Source organism: Ambystoma mexicanum, chromosome 10 (genome assembly GCF_040938575.1).
Source record: "Ambystoma mexicanum isolate Mex_15411 chromosome 10, UKY_AmexF1_1, whole genome shotgun sequence".
In the NCBI taxonomy this organism is placed as follows: Eukaryota; Metazoa; Chordata; class Amphibia; order Caudata; family Ambystomatidae; genus Ambystoma; species Ambystoma mexicanum.
Genome location: NC_090932.1, coordinates 1,494,402,028 through 1,494,423,810, shown reverse-complemented (window position 1 = coordinate 1,494,423,810; position 21,783 = coordinate 1,494,402,028). Strand labels below are relative to the sequence as shown.

General features: G+C 42.2%; 1 protein-coding gene across 2 annotated transcripts in view; it reads right to left on the bottom strand.

Annotated features, from left to right (window-relative positions):
- KNTC1 (kinetochore associated 1) overlaps positions 1-21,783 on the bottom strand; it is a 2,501,313-nt gene that overhangs the window by 2,077,555 nt on the left and 401,975 nt on the right. For both annotated transcript variants that reach the window (XM_069619627.1, XM_069619628.1), the window contains exons 15-17: positions 1,092-1,135; positions 911-976; positions 752-827 (exon numbers count right to left, since the gene is read on the bottom strand). In XM_069619627.1, the coding sequence (XP_069475728.1) occupies positions 752-827; positions 911-976; positions 1,092-1,135 (186 nt within the window). The remainder of the gene's footprint in view (positions 1-751; positions 828-910; positions 977-1,091; positions 1,136-21,783) is intronic.

The window sequence follows — 21,783 nt, the reverse complement described above, 5'->3', positions numbered from 1 at the left end:
AAAAAGGCACTAAGGTGGGAGGGGCTTGCTAAGTGGGGAAAAAGAGCAGCAACCATGAAGGCACCATGTGGGCGGGGCATGCCTTCCTTACAGTATCCTGAGGCCGGGCACTGAAAGAGGAGCCTCCTGTGATAGCCATGGCAGATAAATGCCAAATCTACATTTGAAAATATGAGGCCCTGACAACAAGGGAATGAGACATGAAAAGCTGGCAAAAGTCCAACATAAACCAGAGAGACAAGCCTGCAGACCTATCACTGCCTCAATAAGAAAACGGAAAGAGCAACATTTAGGGCGAAGGAAGAAGAACACCATGTCAAGGAGTAGAGCTGCCTTTTTCGGCCGCTGGCACTTAGGCCTGGAACACCTTTGCAGGTACCATTTGGAACTGTAAAACCAAAACGCTGCTGTCTTGGAAATAACAGTTCCCAGAGTGAATTGCGGTTCTACTTGTGCAATCAATAAGGGTGGGAAACGGGGTTAAAAATTCCTTAGAAAATCAATGATTATTCATGTCAAGGAACCGTTGACAGTAAACAAATTGAGATGCAAGAAAGCGAGACCAAATAAATCCATCCTAGTGCGAGACATTCATCAAACAGTAACAACTCAGACAACCAGAAAGCACAGCCCTTACTAAACCTGCACCATTTATTTTAATAAAATAAATTAAAACAAGCATGTTTGAATCCCTCATCCATTAGTTTTGTCAGAGTGTCACATATCATTATCCGTCATGCTTTGTACTCACCTCAACATCAAGTCCAAACTGAATTGCAAACTTCTCAGCTTCATCAAACTTGCGCTTATGTAGCAAACGACTTAATCTAGAGGAAAATATAGACAAGTGATTACCATAATGCTGTTTTTTTACAAGCTATAATGAACTGTATTTTCTTTAACCTTGTACCTGTTTTCCGGTAATGCTTCTGTTAAGCATCGCATCACAAGGGCAGTCACCTCACGTTCAACCAAACTACAAGTGGCAAAATGAACAATGCTGACATGAGTTAGATTACAATAATATTAGAGTACAATGAGTACAATTTATCATAAGAGAAAAGCAAATTAAAGTCAAAAGGTTTACATACCCTTCATGATTTTCATACACTCCTTCCAGGAAGTATATTGTGTCCTACAAAAAAGAGACTAAAGTAATTAAGCGGCTTAGCCCACATCTACAAACTAGAGAGAACTGGCAAGCAGTCAAAGAATACAGCGGCACACAAGCAATTGAACCAGAACAGTAGGAGTCTTGGACACCATCTTGGCTGCAAAAAAAAGTGTCCTTTATTAAATAAGCTTGGTGGACAGAAGTAGACAGCAAAAGAAAACAACGCGTTTCACACAAATACATATACAAAAATCGATGGTGTGTGCATATAGGGGCAGAGGCAACAAATACCTACTAAAGTGTACTCTTTCTTTCCTAAAAACAAAAATAAGTCTTAAAAATCCTGATGTTCGCAAGATAGTGGGAAAGACCGATATCCGACCTAGTACTCCACAATTATACAGACAAATCTGCATGCATATACAAAAATAACACCACGAAACAAACAGCATATTTGTTTAAAATCTAAGTAGTGTAATCATTATTTAGAAGTAGCAGCTGTAATCTTCTCTCCTTGTTTCAACTGGGGCTAAATCGATACATGCCTGCTTTAAGTGAATTCAATGTATGCTGGATCTGTTCACAAGATGGAGGGAAGACACCTTCGTTTGGAGTGCCAGTATTCCTAGCACTCGCCCATCAATGAAAGCCTACAAAAACAAAACTGGAAACATCAAATAACCCATTAACCAGTAGGTGTCATCACAGTGCCCACCATCAAAGGAAGCATTGTGGCAAGCAGAGACCATGTCCAGATCAAAGAGAGCTTTTTCAAATCTGGGACCAGAGACCTCATTATTCCTATTGCTATTGCTATTGCAAAATCACATCTTCACCCACTCCTAGTTGAGAGCATCCTTGTCATGGCAATCGACTTAGAGTGCACATTACGGTTCCTTCCACACACAACCTTTGCTCTCATTCCCCATAAAGATTTTGAGTCACTGTCTACGAGTAAACAATCATAGTATGAATTGCTATCACTCTTCAAGTTTAAGGTTTGGGCACATTTACAAAACTAAAACCATTATTTCTTCCATGGTGGATTGCGTTTCATACTCTTCAACATTTTGCCTTTCACCTGTTTTATTGGCCTTTGCCTATTGTGGTAGGGCAGGACAGTGCCTCTTATTAGACATTTCACTGATCGTTTTTATTAAAAGGAAAAAATATAAGCTCTCTCTTTTCCGGTTCTACAAGGCGTCCCTATCTAATCAAACTAGCTAAGGTGCTCGCCAGTGAGTCTATAAAAGGAGCCTCTGATTGTCAAAAGCAGCTGCGCGAGTGTTTCCAGTGCGATGCAGCTTGACAATCACAAGAGTTCTGAGAGAGGACGCTGAGAGATGGATTCCTTCGAGCCCATCCACTTCCTCTAGCCAATACTCCCCTTCACTACACAATATACAAGTGATGTACAGTGAGTGCAGGGTTAATTCTCTTGACCCACGTGGGAGTGCCTCGAATGCCATGAATGCAAGCTTAGTCCCCCAAGCAACCATAATCTGTGCAGTCCGTGCAGGTTGGAGTACACATTCCTCCAGTCTGGGAGCTTGTACCCTATAGCAGAATGAGTGTTGCTGGAGTGCAGTTTGGCTGCGGTTGGACAAGAGGCAAATCCCTCTTTGCCTCAGCTTTTTGATATAGCCCGATTACCCAGAGTTACCCTTCAAGAAGCAGAGGGCAGTCTTGTCTGCCGTCAGACCGTGTGCCCATTGCTAGCCAGCTTTTAAGTGAGGCGAGTGGCATGCAGAGTGAGCGGTCAGCCATGAATATGAGCATAGAAGTTTAGAATATTTGTAATCTCGTGGATCTATCCTATCTGCATCCTCTTCTGAATTGACAGCCACCCCCGCCATGGACAATCATGACCGTTTGGAGCAGTCTGTGCAACAAACAGCATCCTCCTTGAGTGGTGGAAGATGCGCTACCTCCTGTCTAGAGAAAACATCAGAAATGTCAACAGAGAACCAGTTGGTTTATGCCAACGTTGGTGGGGCTGGACAGCATCTCTAGTACCACAACCAAGGTCTTAAAAACACTTCTGCAAGTGGGGATATTAGCAATGCAAGCAGTATAAATGGCATGACATTAAAGGCGGAAATCAACCTTGACTTTGGACCCCCCAGTAAAGGGGGCTCAAGCTTGCATACCGAAAGGGAAAGGGGAGAGCAAGATTACTGCCTACTTCCCTAAATCATTTGCGGCAGCCCTCATGGGCGAGTGCTGAGAAGAAGGTCAAGTTGATCAAGTTGAGCAGGCAGTGGGAGAGATCGCTGACAGAGAGCTACTGGAAGGACCAGCAGTGCTGAAATCTCAGCTCTTGCCCCCCCACCCTAGCCCCCAATATCCCACAAGCGCATCAACCAGTGTAAATTCTAATGCTACTAATGCTGCAAACGCTGTAAATGTAGGGCCCATGACCCCACCCAGTCTCCTCCTCCTCTACCTGTACCCCTGTGCCTTCAAACTTGGTGGACGTTCTAAACCAGGATTATAGCCCACATTACAAGTATGAGGACCATGGACAGAGGAGAGATCACTCCTGGGATAGAAAACTACAAGGGATGTGAGGTGAGGATTGATGGAGTAACAGCAAAGTCTACCCCATACGCACCACCTATACATGGAGCTGCCAGGAGTTACCAGTCCGAAGTTGCATCTGAGAGTTCTGTGTCACAGACAAACACGGACCCTTCGAGAGTCAGGCTGAAACCTCATACCCGCTGAATCTTTACCATAGGGGATAGGGAAAGCTTAACCAGCTTCGATCTGATGGACGATGGTACTCCAGCACCCACACGAAGACCGGAGAGATGGCAGCAGTGATGTGTTCAACCCACTTAGTCGAGATAACTTTAACGTAATGTCAGATTTAACCATACATTGAACCCCTTTCTGAAACTGTACGAAGTTACAAATGATAAAAGAACACATCACCCTACTAGCATTGTTAAATTCAAAAAGGATTTTCATAGAGTGGTTTGTCACGGTGGTGCAAGCAAGTTTTGACAAGAAAGAAGATCACATCCTTTCACCGGTGCAGAATGTAATCGGTCCTATGACGAAAGATCAGATGGAAAAACTTGACAAGATGGAAGGGAGAACTTACAGCAACAGACCAGATTCGATTCCACCCAGAAACACGAGAAAGAATGAATCGAGAGGAATCGAAAAATACCATCTAAGCTAGCTCTTCTGGGGCTACGGGTTCAACAAACTCCACTGTGGATCCGCAGATAGCAAATTAGGTAACTAATCGGGTACATTTTTTCATAGAGGAGAACACCCCCAAACATCAGCAATGGAGTAAATTACAAACTGGCCCATACTTCAACTCCACTTCCCCCTGAAGCAGATGTGACAATTATTATTGTAGACAAAGTTCCACTGGACAACCGGGATCAGGCGATTGGAATAGATCAACTATGCCCTAATAGCGGGGAGGATATGGCACCAAAGCAGGATTACTGCATCTTCTCTCAAAGAAGAAAAAGGAAATCTCTTCGTTAAGCGCAACAAAGAAAATTAAGGAAAAAAGAAATATCAAATGACTCTAGGAAAACACTGCAAAGCTTAAACATTGCACCTAATACAGATGAGCCCAACTAAGACCTCGACAAAACTCAGACCCCTCAGTGTGAATGGCAAATCGGAACTGCATGCAATTGAGGCGAATCAGTCACCCATTGCTTGAGAGATCAAGGAGCTCACAAGACAAGCTTATGGAGGAACGTATGAATATGTGACCATATTCGGTTGCCGAGAGTCAAGGTCATCTCCATCCAAGGTCCTTGAGCGAGGAGGCTAACCCAGAGCTGAAACATCAGAGACCAAAAGAACATTTGGAGGTCTGTGGATCACAAAGACTAAATCTAAGGGGTGAACAAAGTGTGGAAGGAAACCATGAAGAAGCCCTACTACATCGAGTAAACATCTCTGTGGCCTTTCAAACTTTAGAGCAAAAAAGGTTGATGGCCCATACAAAACACCAACTGGAAACTCTTAACAGCAGAAAGGACTGCCATGGGTTGTCTAGAAAACAAATGGTTGCCTCCCAGGCTAGAGTATAAAACTAGTCTGGATAAAAGTTCATTGCTAGAAAGAGTGCTGTTCAGGGATGATGCCTTAATCATGAAACTAACATCCTCAAGCTCTCACATTGTATCCCCACGCTGAGAGCAATAGGATCAAGTTCTATCGCCTTGGTTGAGTTTGTTGGTGAAAGCAGTCTGGATACTTTTCTGGTGCATTTACTTTAAAATCTGATGAAGCAAACCCCATTGGAGGCAGCACATAATCTGCTACTGCTAGGCTTTGATTTAACAAACGTAAGAGAGGATAGCCTACTAGCAGTAAAATCTGCCTGGATACTTCCTGGGCCCAAGTCTAAACAGGATGAATGGCAAAAAATAGAGCATTGTGACAAGGTAATCTGTGAAACACATAAGGATGCTTGGCCAAAAGAGAGAGAATCTAGGTTTCTTTTCAAAGCTGAACCCGCAGTTCATGGTAACGTTTAAAGGCCAGGGAAATCGTCAGAGGAAAATGCTAATGCAGAAGGGAAAAGGGCACCAAAAAATTGAGAAGGACTCATAGGCTTGGCTGACAAACGCCCTGGTTTTGTACAATAAAGAGGATTATTTAAGTACCAAACCAAAATCCAGACGTATAAAAGTGGTGTCATGGAACAAATAAGGCTTTAGCCATCTGTTTGAAAAGGGTAAATTTAATTTTGAGGAGTTTTTATGTACTATGCCTGGCTGTGTCCTACTCAGAATCTGGATAGATACTCGATCAACATAAATTCGGCAAACAAAGGCTCGAGAGGAAGAACTGCCTTTTGGTAGCTATTAAAATTGGCATAGGTATAGAGTTGGTAGAAAAGAATAACCCAAACCCATATGTCCAAGAAGTTGCATTGGTAGTAATGTGTGGGTTATTTTAAACTTGTAATAGAATCCTGCAGGTATAGAGGATTATGCATTTGTAGAGTGTGTGATGGAGCTGATTGACCATGGTCTTGAGACTATGGAAAATCTTATCCTGATCTGTGGGGACTTAAACAGCAAGTGCACATATACAAAGGGGCAGCTCATAAAAGAGGAACTCTCCCTTTCCAAACCAGCTGAGAAAAGAGGGACGCATTGGCTATAAGAAATTAATCTTAGGGACCTTCTTTTAAATGGGCAGATACAGGGGGACATAACAGGACACCCCACCTGGCATAGGGGTCCTCAATCAGAAAACTTAAGACTACATATTTATATCAAGGAACGCTTACCATCACGTCGTAAGGTTTGAGATAGGAGAATCTTATGGCAGCGATCATATCATCTTATAAATGCTCTGGGGTACCTTAGAGACATAACTCGCATCACAATATGGAGGAGGAGCTGGAGACCACAGCAAGTGTAAGCCAGTTGAAATTGTGGCCTAACCACCTTGTTTACAAGGAGATATGATGAATATGTAAGGAGCTGGAAGGTCCCGATGATGCAAAAGGAAATACTCTCGGATTTCGTCACATTTTAGAGAGGTGAAGAACAAGGGGCTTAGGCAGGCATTTCAACCCAAGCACACTTTCGACCAACAAGTCGCAGAAAGGGAAAAAAACAATAGAGGAATTAAGCCGATTAAAGCACATGCGGGGGTAGGAGTGGAGGTTAGTATTAAGAACAAAAGACAGAAATTTAAGAACCAGATAATGTCGCACAGGGCTGCTATGATTTGCTAGGGAGATGTATCATTGTTATGCTTCATTCCCTCTCCTAGTAAGACCCCCAGCACTTTCTGCTGTACTTCTGGACCTTTTTATTCCTATTCTGAATGAGGAGAGCGTTTTCCCCACTCATTCATTCTTATTTGCTCTGACTTTTGGAACCCTATTCTGTGTTTTACCTTTACTATGGAGTCTGCTTTGCATCATATCTCCTTAAAGGCATGGGTAACTTTTGCAGCACATGCACCTTACGTACAGTGTTGCTGGGAACCCTTTGGGTTCTCCTTTGAGACTATCTTTATCCTAACCAACTACAATTAGTAAGGATAGAGGAATACTTTGTACCCTCCCTAAATTGCTATACTATGAGAGATTAGAACACACCACCTCATGTGGAGTGCTAAGGGGATACCTAGTATCCCCCTTCTCTCTGCTAACGTGACTATTTAGTCACAGACAACCCTACAGTTATGGCTGGTGGCACCAAATATTGTGCTATTTCTTTTTACTGCAAACTGTATTCAGTCTCGGTTGTGCACAATAGGGTCACCCATGTTCTAACATGGTGGCCACCCACCCCTTTCTGGAAATTGCTGAGAGAGTTTGCAGAAAGAGTGAGAAAACTGACTAAACGTTGAGGTACCCAAGATAAAAGACCCGTCAACCACTGGAACTGAAGTAATCGAAGCTGGGGATGACCAGACGCATGCAGACCCTTCCGATCACTGAAGTGACCACTGCTGTGCTGAGCCCATTTTCTACTCAACAGAGCAGCTCCAAAGATGACTCCTTCCCTTTGGCTGGTGGGGCCAACCAGCCCCGAGACGAACTACAAATTGAGCCATCCCAAGATGTTGTGCCTTTCCAGAGCTGCAGACCGCAAATACCAGCAGACCCAATTCTTTGATAAGCTCCAGTTGTACCTCCAGAGGAACGATCCACCTCATCTAAGTCCCTTCACCAGAGTGCAGGACTTCTGAATCGAAGATGATCGACCAGGCAAATACCGTCCTTTGTTGGTGCTGAGAAAAAGGCACCAAAACCACAGACTGACCAAGGAGACTGAAGAAATCTGTGCAAAGGGCCTCTCTCGATACTGCTTCCGAGACATCCCATTCAGAATCCTTCCTTTCATCACCAGACCGAGGAGTCGGGAGACTGGATCCGTTGGTGCTGCACAGAGGAGAATCAGGATATGAGCATTTGCTCTAACCTAAGGTACTGTGGGGTAAAAGGTAGAACTTCACTTCAACCGAGAAGTCGCTCCAAAATGACTGCGTGCGCGAAAAGGTGTCCAGGGTGTCCACTCTACCTCTGACCGAGGCTGGCTAGTCTGTCCCTTTAGGGAGTCCTTTTGCAGGGTCCACCTTGTTCTGTTGATTTGCCAAGTAACTTATCCAAGAGACTAAAAGTATCCCGATTAACTTTTGCTGTTCTGCTGCTTAAGACTTTGAATTCACTCCCGACTTTTTCATACAGTTAGGGATTGGACTTTTGAAACAATAGTTTGTCCCGAAAAGTATCTCTAGAACATTAAGCCCTGCTGCTGTGTGATCAACCAACCCTTTTCCTTCCTACAAGACTTTATTTTATGTGGTATTTCCAACTAAATACAGTAACTGTATATCTTTGTCTTAACGTGTCACGAGTCGCACAACACCGCCCACCTCCCAGCGCATAACACCGGCCGCCTCCCAGCGACACCCTACCTGCGGCGGTGGCCCTTCCCGGGCGCACCCCTTCAGAAGCCGTAGCGCCGGAGTCCCCGCATGGGGGAGGCGGGGCGCGGCGTCATGGCAACTGTGGCCGCGGTGGCGCTAGGGGGGGAAATGGGTCTTCACCACCCCGGCTTCCTGGTCACGTGGGCAACACTCATGTGATGCTGAAGGGGCGGCCTGCCCAGCCAATCCTGTTGTCGCTTCCCGGTTGCAAGGGTCACGTGATACGCAACGCCACTCACGTGACCCAATGAGGAAGCGATCACGTGACCCAAGCACCGGCTCAAAGGCACACTGAAGCCGAGCTTCCTCGCTTCTCAGCTATTTTCAGCGGCATTGTGTTTTTCTTGGATCTTGACCTTCCGGCTTTTTTGGAACTGCTTCTGGCTCCCTTTGGCTCAAGTTTGTTTTGGACTCCAGCTAAGCACCACGTCAAGCCCCTAGTAAAGGGGATCTGGCCCCAGCGCCCCCGGATACCTCCCCATCCTGGTTCCTCTCCCATGCTAGGTAGGTCCCACTCCATTTTCTTGATTATTGGTCATCTCCACGTTATTGCTTTGTACTCACACTTACCTGCTCTTCCCTTACAGCACCTGGTACCCGTGTTCCTGACCCTTTGCACCTGTGGCCTCAATAACTGGTGAAGGAGTATATTATTCTTTCCTTCATGGTGCTTGGGGACGGAGGTACCCATAGAAATCGCAGAGGTTTTGTTGTGACATAACGCGAGTGTGCGGTTGTACTGATATGTTAGAACTGTCCATAGTGTCAAACTCTAACAATTGTACCGCGAGCAACTACCATTGAAGCAATGGCCTTTGAAGCGTATTAAGAATTCCTGTGTGTGTTGGTTAAGTGAATTAAGTATTTATCTACTTTCCTTGTGTAACTATAATAAATGTAGATTTTAAAACAACATTTTATGTTAAAGTGTTTCTTTGGACTATTGTTTTTATTCGGTTGAGTGAATGTCCCTACAGATCACATCTTCCTACTATGATAAGCCTGGCTGCTCTGCCATTCTGCAAAGGTTCCTTGAGTAGTACAGACTTCTACTAAGAGTTGGGGACCTGTATGCCAAGGGATCGTTTCATGAAGTCTTATCTAAAGTGGACTTTACGAAAACACCCCTAACATGATTCAACGGGACGCAGAGAGTATGCTGAGGAAGATGGCTAAGATGCAAACAAAAAAAAACGTGGCAATTAATCAACTCTCGCGAGATCCCGCAGTTGGCTGTACAAACAAATTTGGTATTGGAAGATGCATGTTTGCCCATTTTTCCAACCTGTTTAGGATTAAAAACACAATGGGTAAGGGAGAAACATTGACTCAGAGTGGCCTTTCCAGATTGATAAACAAGACATTTTGGCCCTTATTAAAAAAAACAAAGTGATTAGTTCAAGAGCACCGGGGCCTGACGGGCTCACAAACGCCACGTTACTACAAGAGCCAGATCTGTGAGCGGGCTTCCTGCTATTACTGTATAAACAGATATTGAAGCTTAGAGATGTACCATTATTTTGTAAGTCTGCCATCACTGTCCCGATCTTCAAGAAGGGCAATAGGGCTGACACCAATAACTAGAGCCATATTGCCCTTTTGGACGTGGGTGGAAAGATTTTTGCCACAATCATTTTACTGGACCTAAATAAATGGGTGGAGTCCTCAACCTGATTCATTATCTTCCGGTCGGGTTTTGTAAAGGGTGTAGGAACAGCGCTGAATAGGTTTTTGCTCAATACCCTGAAGACCCGTACAGTAAAATATTATAGCTGGCGTTCACTGACCTGGCTCAGGCATTCAACAGCATTGGCAAAAGCCGCCTTTGGGTGAAATTGGAGAACTGGGGGTGTCTGAACAATCTGTTCTGTGCAATTAAGGCCTTTACTCATCTACCTCACTGAGGGTCAGACTGAACATAGCTGGATGTCTATCGAGACCAATAACAATGGGCACAGGCTTAAAGCAGGGTTGCCTATTGGTTCCAGCCCTGTTCAGTCGGTTTCAGATCTGGGTGCAACCTTGAGCCGAGATTAGATGTTTTCCATCAAGAATGAATGGGAGGGCATTGAGCTGGTTACTGTACGCAGATGATCTGGTTCTATTAGACCAGACGCGGATAGGTTTGCAGTGCCAGCTCGATGCCAAACAGGTATATGCTGAACAGAATGGCCTGAGGGTGAACGTGACAAAGGCGAAAGTCTCGACACACCAACCTCCCTTGGCTAAAAGAAAAAAGACTTGAGTGGTGCCTCAACGTAGAGACCTTACAGGAGGTGGACACTTTTACATACTTGGGTATGTGTGTGAACATTAGTTCACCTGATGCACCAAGAGAGAAAATCTTGAGAGCCAATGTAAAAAATCTGCCTTCACAAGGTTGTGTTTTGTCGAGGAAGTACTGTCGCTATTTGCCGATACCAGTCCTGAATATATTGACCAATTGAAAGTTGTGGCCATACTATCATATGGAGCAGAAGTCTTCTTTGCACTGCCATATAATAATTGGCCTGTTTTAGACCAACTATTTTGAAGGAGAGTACTTTCCCTGCCAAAACAAATCCCGGTCCAGGTAATTCCACATTGAGCTGGGCCTCCTCTCGCTCTACTCTATGGTTAAGTTGAAAACTATCACTATATAGAAAATGTATAGATCCGGATCCACCAATTGCATTACAAATATTCAGGGGCACTTTGTTAAACAAGAACAAGTCAATACTGAATGAATAGAAGCAGGCTTGCAACAATGTCCTTATGAAACTGGGCACAACTGAAAAACCCAGCTTGTGTGAAAAAGAAACTATTGAAGATGTACTGGATTGAGACTCTAGAAGCCAGGGGAAAATATAAACTACCATCAGTGCAGCTTGGACTGTAGAACGTACAACATTCTACCCCAATATTTGAGCAACTTTGAGTGGTTCCCATTGTGCCCAATTTCTACAATTTCATAGGAACTTGTACCCCAAAATAGAAATTTTACTTGCAATGAAAGTATGTGGCGTACTAGATCCGATTTGCAGATTACGCACAGTGAAGACTACAGAGACACTCCAGCACCTTCTACTTCACACAGGCTTAACAGAGAGAAGAATACAATGTTTGGAGAAGTTCTTCACTGGAAGCCATAGTTTGGGACCAGATGAGTGGTGGTTGAATATTTTTTTAATGGGTGGAAGAGTATCGTTAAGTTTTAACTTTGCTTAGATTTCTAGATGACATTAAGGCATGAGTTCAGTAACTGCTGATAAATTATTAAATTATTCCTTTTGTAAGAAATGCTGATGAAACTGATACTTGCGATCTTGATATTTTTTTTTTGTAAGCCAATAAACCAAATAAATAAAATGATGGAAATCGTCCACTTTCCAACTCTAACCTATCTCGCCCTACCACTATTTTTAACAACTACAAATCAGGAGAATGTCTCCCTTATACAGAGGGTTATTAGCTTCTTGTTCGGACACTTTTTGATATGAGGTGTAATTTATAACACACCTGTGCACAAATGTTTCTAGGCACGACAAGACAAGGGAGGGAAGACAAGACAAACAATCTTACTAGGCATCGTGTCATTCAGATCATTGAAGTGCGACAACGTAATGTGCAGGGGGAAGGGAGAAGGGGAAGTGCCAGGGGGATGTGCAGTCAGGGCAGCATTGCTCCAAGTAAAAGCAACCAGGGCAGAGTGGCTCTGGGTAACCACAAGGAGGCAGGTGACTGTAGAGGTTACAGTTACAGCCCTTAAGTGTGTGGTAGGCCCGGGGCAGTGCAGGGGAGACTGATCTTGGCAGAGCCTGGTACCCAGTGAGACTCTGAGGGTAACCAAGTAGCCAGTCGGTGCAGCAGAGAGATAGGTCACCAGGGGAGGGACAGGGCAGAGGAGAAGAGAAGAGGAAGGCCTTGAGCTGCTCCCGGAACTTCAAGTGGTCCGGCTCAAGTCTGAGAGGTCCAGGGAGGCACCTGCAGAGAAGAGAGATCTACCCCGTACTCTCTGCCTGGAGAGGTGTCTGGCCCTCAGTTGGAGGAAGCTGAGCAAAGGGCTCAAGAAGGAAGGTATTTTGGAAAAGAGATGGATGTAGTGTGGGTCCCGGCCCCAGAAAGCCTTTTGGACGATGCAGAGGGTCTTGCACTTGATCCTTGCAGCCACTGGGCGCCAGAGGAGAGATTTCAGGGCTGGAGAGATACTGTCCCTGGGCTAAGGCCAAGGATAAGTCTCGCAGTCTTGTTCTGGATTAGTTGCAGATGGCGGAGAGTAGAGGAAGGCAGATTCAGAAATGCTGTTGTAGTAGTACCACCTAGAGAGAACCCACTGTCTTATCTGCTCTGAAAATCATGACTGTAGTCTAGTATATGCACAATTTCTTGTTTAAGCTGTGTATGAAGGCCACTCTTGCGCCTTGATTCCTGACAAGATCTTCCATCTACACAACCCTGCAATTCTGGCCCATGATACAGCACACAGGGTTATCAATAGGGGCAGGCAGGGGCCTCAACATAGAACTGTAGGTAGCCAACAACTATGGGGTTCATTCCACCTCTGTGTTCCAGGTAACCTCCCAGACAACTTGAGGACGTACTAAACTGAATTTACTTTTTAGAAGAACTCTCAGCCACTAGCCTCACTAGTAGGTCTACTCTAGCATAAACTGAAGAGATAGAGTCTATCCCTGCTGCATGCTGCATGCTGCCTGTCCCCTCATAAGGCTGAAATGCAGGGAAGGGCAGTGACAGCTAAGGAAGGTTGCAGGTCGGCGGAAAAGCCATCTTGTATAAAAACACCAGGGAAGATGTATCCGTCAAGCATGAGAAAACCAAAGCAAAACCTTCAAAAGCACCAACAACACATGGATTTGAGCCCATGTTTAGGGAAATAATCAGTGTGCTGCAGGTACAGGAACCAGGGGTGAGGAGGGAAATGGGTACAGAGGGAATCAGGGAAGACAACACGTCAAAGGGAAAGCAACATGTCTCGCATCTAAAGGGGAACCTAAAGCCAGAGGATTCTCTCAGCTTTATGGAATGAGTTTCCGTCTTCAGGATGTGAAAGCTGGGAAGGCCCTCTTGGGTAGGTTTTAGGGTGCAGGGGATGGTCATCCTGAAAATAATTAGACTGCAGTGATAATAACTAAGAGACCAGCATAACCTCTACACTGAGGCCAAAGAAACCCTTGGTTACGACAAACTGATACAAAAGCCACACACTAAAGTATCTATGCCATAATCACTGAATCATATTGCCCTAGAAGACAAAAGTGCCAGGTTAACAGAAGTGGGCAAATTCAAGTAAACAAAAACACTTTATTCCGCGTATTGAAGTACGCAAATGTAAATCTGCCTTTGCAAATATCTTTGAAAAAGCAGATATACAGTATGCCACCTACAGATTTTGCAGCATGGGGAAATGTCAAGTGCATCCAAGAATGGATCCCTGTGAAGGATGAAGGTATGCATTGCAGGAGCCGTTAGTCCCTACACCTCTTTTACCCTGTGCATGGTCTCCTCTGCAGCAGGGCTGAATCATAGACCTTGGCCTGCATTTCATAAGCACAGATAGAAATTCTCATAAAAAGAATTTGCTTTTCTAGAATATTTATGTTTTCATCACATAAACAGGAGTGGAAAGGTAAAACGTGTATTGGCAGCGGCAGGCCCTACAAAACCAGTCACTAGCTATGTGCAATCAATACGCATATAGTTCCCAGACGTTTAGCCACGTTACTCGTGGGGAACAATGCATGGCTGAGTGTGCCAGATATTAACATTAACCCAAATGGGCTATTTGTGGTTCCCTTCCGCCCAGAGCAAGACCCCCACGTAAGAAAGCCCATTTGCAAATCTGAGCACTTGCGTCCAGTAGATGAGGAGCAGTAGGTGAGGAGCACTTTGCCCTTTGCATTAAACTCTTGCATTAACCTTGGATGTCGGCACATTTTCTGGCTCTTAATGCCACCAAAACTGATGTACTTTTCCTCCCTGCCAACACTATTCCGTCTCCTCTCTTGCCTTCCTTTCTTTAATTTCCTCCTTTCCATTTATCTATTTCTCTTACAGCTCGTAACATTGGATTTTAGACCCCGAGCTGTCCTTTCAGCATCACATTTCTTCATGTGCACATGCTTGTCGTTTTCATCTATATAATATCTGGAAAGTTCATCCATTTCTAATATTAGATGCCACCAAGCTCTTGATATCTTCTTTAATCTTTTCTCTCCTTTCTTACTGCTTCTGTGCCCTTTTTGGCCTCCCTCTTACCAGTCTTGCACCTCTTAAATCTTTTTGCAATGCCTCCATTTGCTTACTTTTTATTTCTACCCCTAGCAACTATTTCTTCTTCACTTTCTACTCTTAGATGGCTTTCTTTCCAGTCCCGTTTCAAATTTAACTTAGGTCTAGTTTTTAAATCTCTCTATGGCCTGGTGCCAGATTATACATCTTCTCTGGTTTAATTCTACACCCCAGGTCGCACACTTCCTTCGTGCTTTCAATTTTGCCTGGTCAGCCTCTGTCAAGTCTGTGCGCAATCACGTTTCTGTTCATTTTCTTTGTTGGTCTCCTTGTATTAGAAAACCCTTTCCCCTTTGCCTTCGATCACAGTGCTTTCTTTGTTCTGCAACTCTCTCAACTTCTACTTACTTCACTCTGGTAAATTTGGCAGATTATTTTTTGTTATTTCTCATAGATTATAAAAAAGGAACATTCTTAATGAGAACCAAATGTGAAAATAGAGTGTTTTTGAGTTTATTTTTAATTACTTTTTTTGCAATTTGTGATTAGTACAGGTTAAAGCTTGGGTGTTAAAGATTGTATTTTCAAGGGTTTGGTACCCAATCTAATGTTCTCTGTGTGCTTGTGTCCTCTTTGTCCTTTGTTGTTTACAAGGGCTGGATATTTATGTTCTTGCACTTGTCATTAGACCTTGTTTAGTTCAATTCCTTGGTCTTTAATTTTGGTGACTATTAGATCCTGTTGTGGGTCCTTGTATCTATGTGTTCATCTGTGAGCATTTCCGTGTTCTTGTGTCCTCTGTGTCCTCTTGGTGTCTTAGTGTCTTCTAAGTCCACTACACGTGTTTCACCATTTCATCGTGGTTCCTCGGGAGGAAGCATCACATTTAATGGATGTTGAGAGTTTTCATCTCTTTGTTTGCAACTGTATAGATGCAGAGTTCAATTCTTCTCATAACTTTCAGTTGTAAATATATGCAGAGTTCAATCTAATGAGAAAAGTAGCAACAGTGTTTTATTAAAAAAAGAGTTTAACTATTGTGGTGTCACTAGGGTTTCCTCTCTGTATATTGGACTGTGTTTGGATTTTGTTTTCCAAGCACAGATTTGACTTGCCCTGCCTTGCAGGTAGTTTGAGAGGTTGAGTTTGTTCAGTTGTGTTGTTATACCCAAAAACGTATATCATTTTCCGATTGCTAAAAAGTTGGACCAAAAACAGAAAAAAGGGGGATGTTGAGTCCGCTCATCAATTTAAAAAGTAGAATATAGACAGTGTATGATGGTGTGACTGATAACCATAGAGACAACCAATAGATCTCTTTGACTATGAGCCAGTGGTGTTGCCATTGTGTTTGGTAGCACCTGCTTACCTGAAAACGAATAACTTGTTCTTCTGGAATGGAGGGATGAGATTGTCCCTGCTTGTTTAGCTGCGAGCTGGGTTCTGAACCTGGCGTCTGCTGTTCAAGCTGACAGCTTGTCATGAGATTGCATTAAGGATTTACATCATGGCCGTACCTTGTTTTGTTTACTAATGAAAGCAGTTACCACTAGGCAAAATTGACGTGTTATCATCACGCTGGCAAATAAGTGCTGCCCGTGTTCTTGTCAATTGTTCTGTTTGTTTTGGGTGTAAATGATTTCAGAATTTCGCTTAGGTTTACAATTTGAAAAAACAAAATGGTGATTTTTCAAAAGAAAAGGACATTTATTTATTTTTAATCAAAAATCATTTTCAGGTGAAAAGAATATTGTTTTTCCCCAAAAAAGTGTAGAATGATTTCTTGTTTGAAGTTTTCTCAGGATTTATATTGTGGACTTGGAAGTGGTCCATGGAGTCAATAATAGCAAAATGCAACTGCAGAGGCCGTTCTGTCTAGTTGCACTGTCCTACAAAAAAAGACCAGTATTCATTGTCTTGACTGAGGCTGCTACGGCAGCTATCCATGAGAGTTATCCATTTCGATTCAGATTATCTACATTCTTTTTATTCTATCTCCAACACAGAGTTTCTTTGGTCAATGACAGGCCTAAGAACTGAAGATCCTCAATTCTTTATCCTGATGTTATAGATTGTGGTCGATGTGTGGTGGGTATCTTGTGTTCTTATTCTTGATTGCTCTGAGCTGCTCCATGATTCTTAATTTTAGTTTCCCAATATACCATTTCCCACAGTGACACTTGATTCCATATACTACAAATTTCGTGTTGCAGTTAATGAAGTAATAGATCTTTGGCAATTGTATGGATTAGGTGTTGTCCATTATCTGTGGGCAGACTTTACAGCTGCCACATTTGCAGTTCCTAATGATTGCAGGAATGTTCCATAATAATTGAATTGTTTCTGATGTTTTGGTTTCGATTGGTTTCATATAACTTGGACTTCTGAATATTTTTATGGTTCCTGCTTTCCTGAATGTTATTGCTGGGTTTTTATCTAAATGTCTTGATAAAGTTGCATCGAGAAGAAGAATGTTCCAGTGTTTGTTCAATATCTTTCTTACTTAGAAATTATCGGAGCTATATGTTGTCACAAGTCTGATTTTGCTCTCTTCAGGTGACTTGCTTGAAGTAGTATCTTTGTCTACTAGCAATTCTGCTCTTTTTTTAATGTCCTGCATTTCGCTGATTTTGTTGTGGATATCTTGTAACCTTTTACTTTGAATTTGTGTTCACTGTTCTTTGGGTGTTTCTCAAATTCTGTTTCTTCACTATAGTTTTTTGATGCAAAGAAATTCTCAATACAGAATGTACTGTGTATTGTGTGAGGTGGGTGATTACTGGAGCAATGAAGGATGCTGTTGCCAGCTGTAGGTTTGATGAATATGGTTGTGTGTATTTTATGATTGTGAACATAGATTTCTAAACCTTGAAAGCTGTTTTTTTTCAGTGTTCTCTTCCATGCTCAAGCTGATGTTATAGTCCTAGAGATTCAAATGTTTGTATAATCCAAAAGTCCGTTTTTAATCTTCATTCCAAATCATCAATATGTTGTCAATAACCCAGGACAACCATGCATTCGGTGAATGCCTTGTGGACCCATGCATATTCCAACTCGAAGTGACCCATGAATAAATTAACATATGATGGCCCAAATATGGCTCCCACAGCAGTTCCTTGTACTTTGCGATAAGCAGAAGAAGTTGTTCGTGAAAGTGAACCCAAGAATTTCGAATGATAATTTTATTTTGTTCAAAGAAAGACGGATCTGGATTTGAGAAAGTATTCTATTGCAGAGCTACCTTTCTCATGTTCAATGCAGGTAGGTATATAATGACGTCACGTCCATAGTTACCAGTATATATTGTTCTTGACACATGACTGATTCAATTTGTTGAACGACACGTTTAGTGTCCTTGATAAAAAAGTAATGTAAATTTTGAGCTAAAGGATTCAGAAATCTGTCTATATATTCAGATATTTTCTCTATGATTCATCCAATACCATTTATAATTGGTCTCAAAGAGGGGAATTTAGGATTTGTGAATTTTGGGCAGGAAGTATATTGTTGCTAATGTTGGAGAGGTTTCATTGATGTAGTCATTCTTCGTCACTCAAAAGGCCTAATTTATTGTACCACTTGAACCTATGAACAGAGCTTTGGTGTAAAGCGCTTTAGAAAAGAAATACAAAAATCTTGGAATACCTATGGAAATGGACATCTATTTAATAAACCAAATCAGGTCCTAAAGGATTATGATATCATCTATATTCAGGAATCATGGATCCACAACCAGCCAATATGTGATGGCTATATTACGATCATGAATCCCCAGCAAGGAAAAATGCTAGAGGACACCCATCGGCAGGGCTATTAACCCTATTTAAAACAGGGATAAACTTAGAATTAATAGAATCTCAGAATATTCAGGATTGAATCCAAATCTCTATCCTAAGGCAAAGAACACCTAACAAGCAGACAGTCTCCTCTTTTAAAGAACAGTTACTAAAAGAAAGCATTGCATTAAAAAGCCTTTACTGGAACCCCATGGCAATCGCCAACCAAAAATACATAAATCTGGTATGCTAAGCAATCAACAAAATGGCAGCGTTGTACCCAGGTATAAACTTTATCTTATCTGGAGATCTAAATACCCACTATTATGATAAGAAAGGTCTACCTCTGGATCAACACATGTTATCTCCAAGCACTCGGATATGGAGCAAAGAAATGGCCTTAAGAGCACTACAACGAGTCACCATGACTGATCATGAGACTAACCTTCCAAGTATTACATGGACCCGTGGCAAGTCATCAGCAACGATTGATTACATATATGTCCGACGACCTGCATATCAAAATAATTAAAACAGGAATTCTCAAAACTTCCAAAAGCGATCATGAGATCCTGACGATTGAATGGAAAATGGTAAATCGGGCAAATGACCAAATAATACTTCCAGAGTTAACCCTTAACACCGGGACAAACAGATTAAGAATACCAGGATATGCTTTAGAGAAACCTCCAGGTCTTTTCAATTCGAACGATCTTGATGACAAAGAAAAATTGAATTATAACTGGATCTTGCATCCGTACAGAGCCATGACAACGGGGTCTCACGCCATCGATAAAACCCATCGACATGCCTATAATCAAAATAAGGAGTAAAAAACTAGAGTTACGAAGATCTATTAAGCAGTTTAAAAACAAATCCCCAATTGATCACGTGATGATCAAACAACTCAAACAAAGGTACAGAATTTGGAGGAAAAACAACAGAGCAACTCAAGATCAGAATGACGCAGAAGCGATGTTATATGCTTTAAAAAACAGGAACACTAGAAACTTGTGGAATTTGCTTAATCCTACTGCAACTGTCCAGAAGATGCTGACTGATGTCTCTCAAGACGCCTGGACTAAGCATATAACTTACTTATATCAGCCCATCGAAAGCCCGACCTTAGTAATAAAGGAATAAACTACAACATCCTGGAATTTTGAATGGGAACCACAAAACATTGAACACGCCATCATGAAGCTCAATCCATCAAGGGCTCCCGGACCAGATGGACTCTCCAACCAGACTATTAAGAAAGATCCGGAAATCTGGAGAAAAAAAGAATTGTGAAGAACTGTTCAAATCAATTTAAAAAATCAAGTTGAACCCACGCCCTTGGCAGCTAGCCGTTTTGATAGCGATATTTAAACAGGGTGATCCAAAGGACCCCCGCAATTATAGACCGATCGCCCTGTTAGACTCGTTAGGAAAGATATTTGCAACAAATTGCTAGAACAATTGCAATCCTGGGCAAAAGAAGCAAACATCAATGCAACAAGACAAACCGGGTTTGTAAACTATTATCGGTACTAATATCAACCTCCTTCTGCTAAACCTGGTAAAGCAAGAAGTGGCCAGAACCAAAACCACCCTACTAGCTATATGTGTCGATTTACAACAGGCGTTCGACCACGTGAACAGAAAACTACTAGGGGAAAAGCTACTCACCTGGGGCTGTCCCGCAAACATGGTAGAACCTATCAAACAACTTTACTCCAATACATCCATAAGAGTAAGGATGTCCAAGTCTGGCATGATGACGGATTCTATAACCACCAGGAATGGCCTAAAGCAGGGCTGCCCCTTGGCAGTGACACTTTTCAATCTCTTCACATCCGACTTCGAAAAAAGAATACAAATGCCTGAAACAAATCCTCCGAGAATAAATGCAACACCTCTATCTTGCATAACTTATGCAGACGACATAGTCATACTTTCGCAAAACAAGAGAGGACTACAAACGGCTTTGACAATCTTTGAGCCACACATGGAACTGAATACATTGAAAGTGAAAGTCCATAAAACTAAAGTAATGAACTTGACATCTAAAAAAGTGACCAAGGAAAACAACAAAGCCCTATTCCTGTACAAGGAAAAAATCATGCAGGTGAAGTATGCTAAATACCTAGCAATTTGGGTGAATCAATCCTCAACAGAAAATGAATGGATGTCACATCTAAAAAACAAAGCTCTTGCTAGACAAGGTCGAGTTCTCCATTGGAAATATGGGAAATTTTCAATGAAACCAATCGTAACCTTCTATCGTCAAAAGGTGACAGCCATATTGACATATGGAGGTGAGACAATGTTGAATCTAGATCCGAACATCTGGCACACGCTGGAAGGGATTTTCTGTAAGAAAGTTTTATACCTCTCAAAATCGCTACCCATAGCAAGAAGAAGATTCGAGCTAGCCTTGCAGTCCGTGCAATCAGTCGTAAAATGGAAGAAACTAGATCTATTTCGAAAAATAACCACAGAGCAATAAATTCCAGCGCTACAGACATTCAACACAAAATCCCTTAGATCTAATACAACTGCACTTGAAATATGGAAAAGTCACATAGAAGCAATCCAACTTGAAGCTGATATCTCAAATGATATGTTACTAAGAAGACCACAAAGAAGAAATTAATCAGCAATGACTGGATTGAAACAATCAAACAAAAGTCCAATTATCAGGCGAATCTAAACTGCAATTTTGACAATAGACCGGTGAACATCCTACCAAAATATCTACTACTGTTCCCAGACAGGCATATAAGGGACACCTTCTTAAGACTCTGTTTAAATATCCTCCCGACGAGAAAACTTATGGCAAAGAGGAAACTAATATCCAGTAATTTGAACGCATGCCGTTTTTGCGAAAGAAAAAACTTTTGTGGAAACACTAGAACATATCTTTATGCAATGCCCAGCTCCATCAACCAAAAGATCTATTTTAAGAACGTTTTACATGAAATCATCGACACAACTATCGCCAGAAGACCGATGGGCAAAATTTCTATTGGCGGATTAAAAAAAAAAAAGACATTTACACACTTGTGAAATTTTGGGAAAGTATTGCTGATTTGAAGTAATGATGTCACTGTAAATTAAGATGAAAGGTTTTTGAAACGAAACCAAAACATCTAAAAATAAAAATATATATATCTTTTTCACTATTGATGCCCAACTTAGGTCTGTTGGGTAGAAGCCCCAATTCCAAAAATGTTGAAGTAC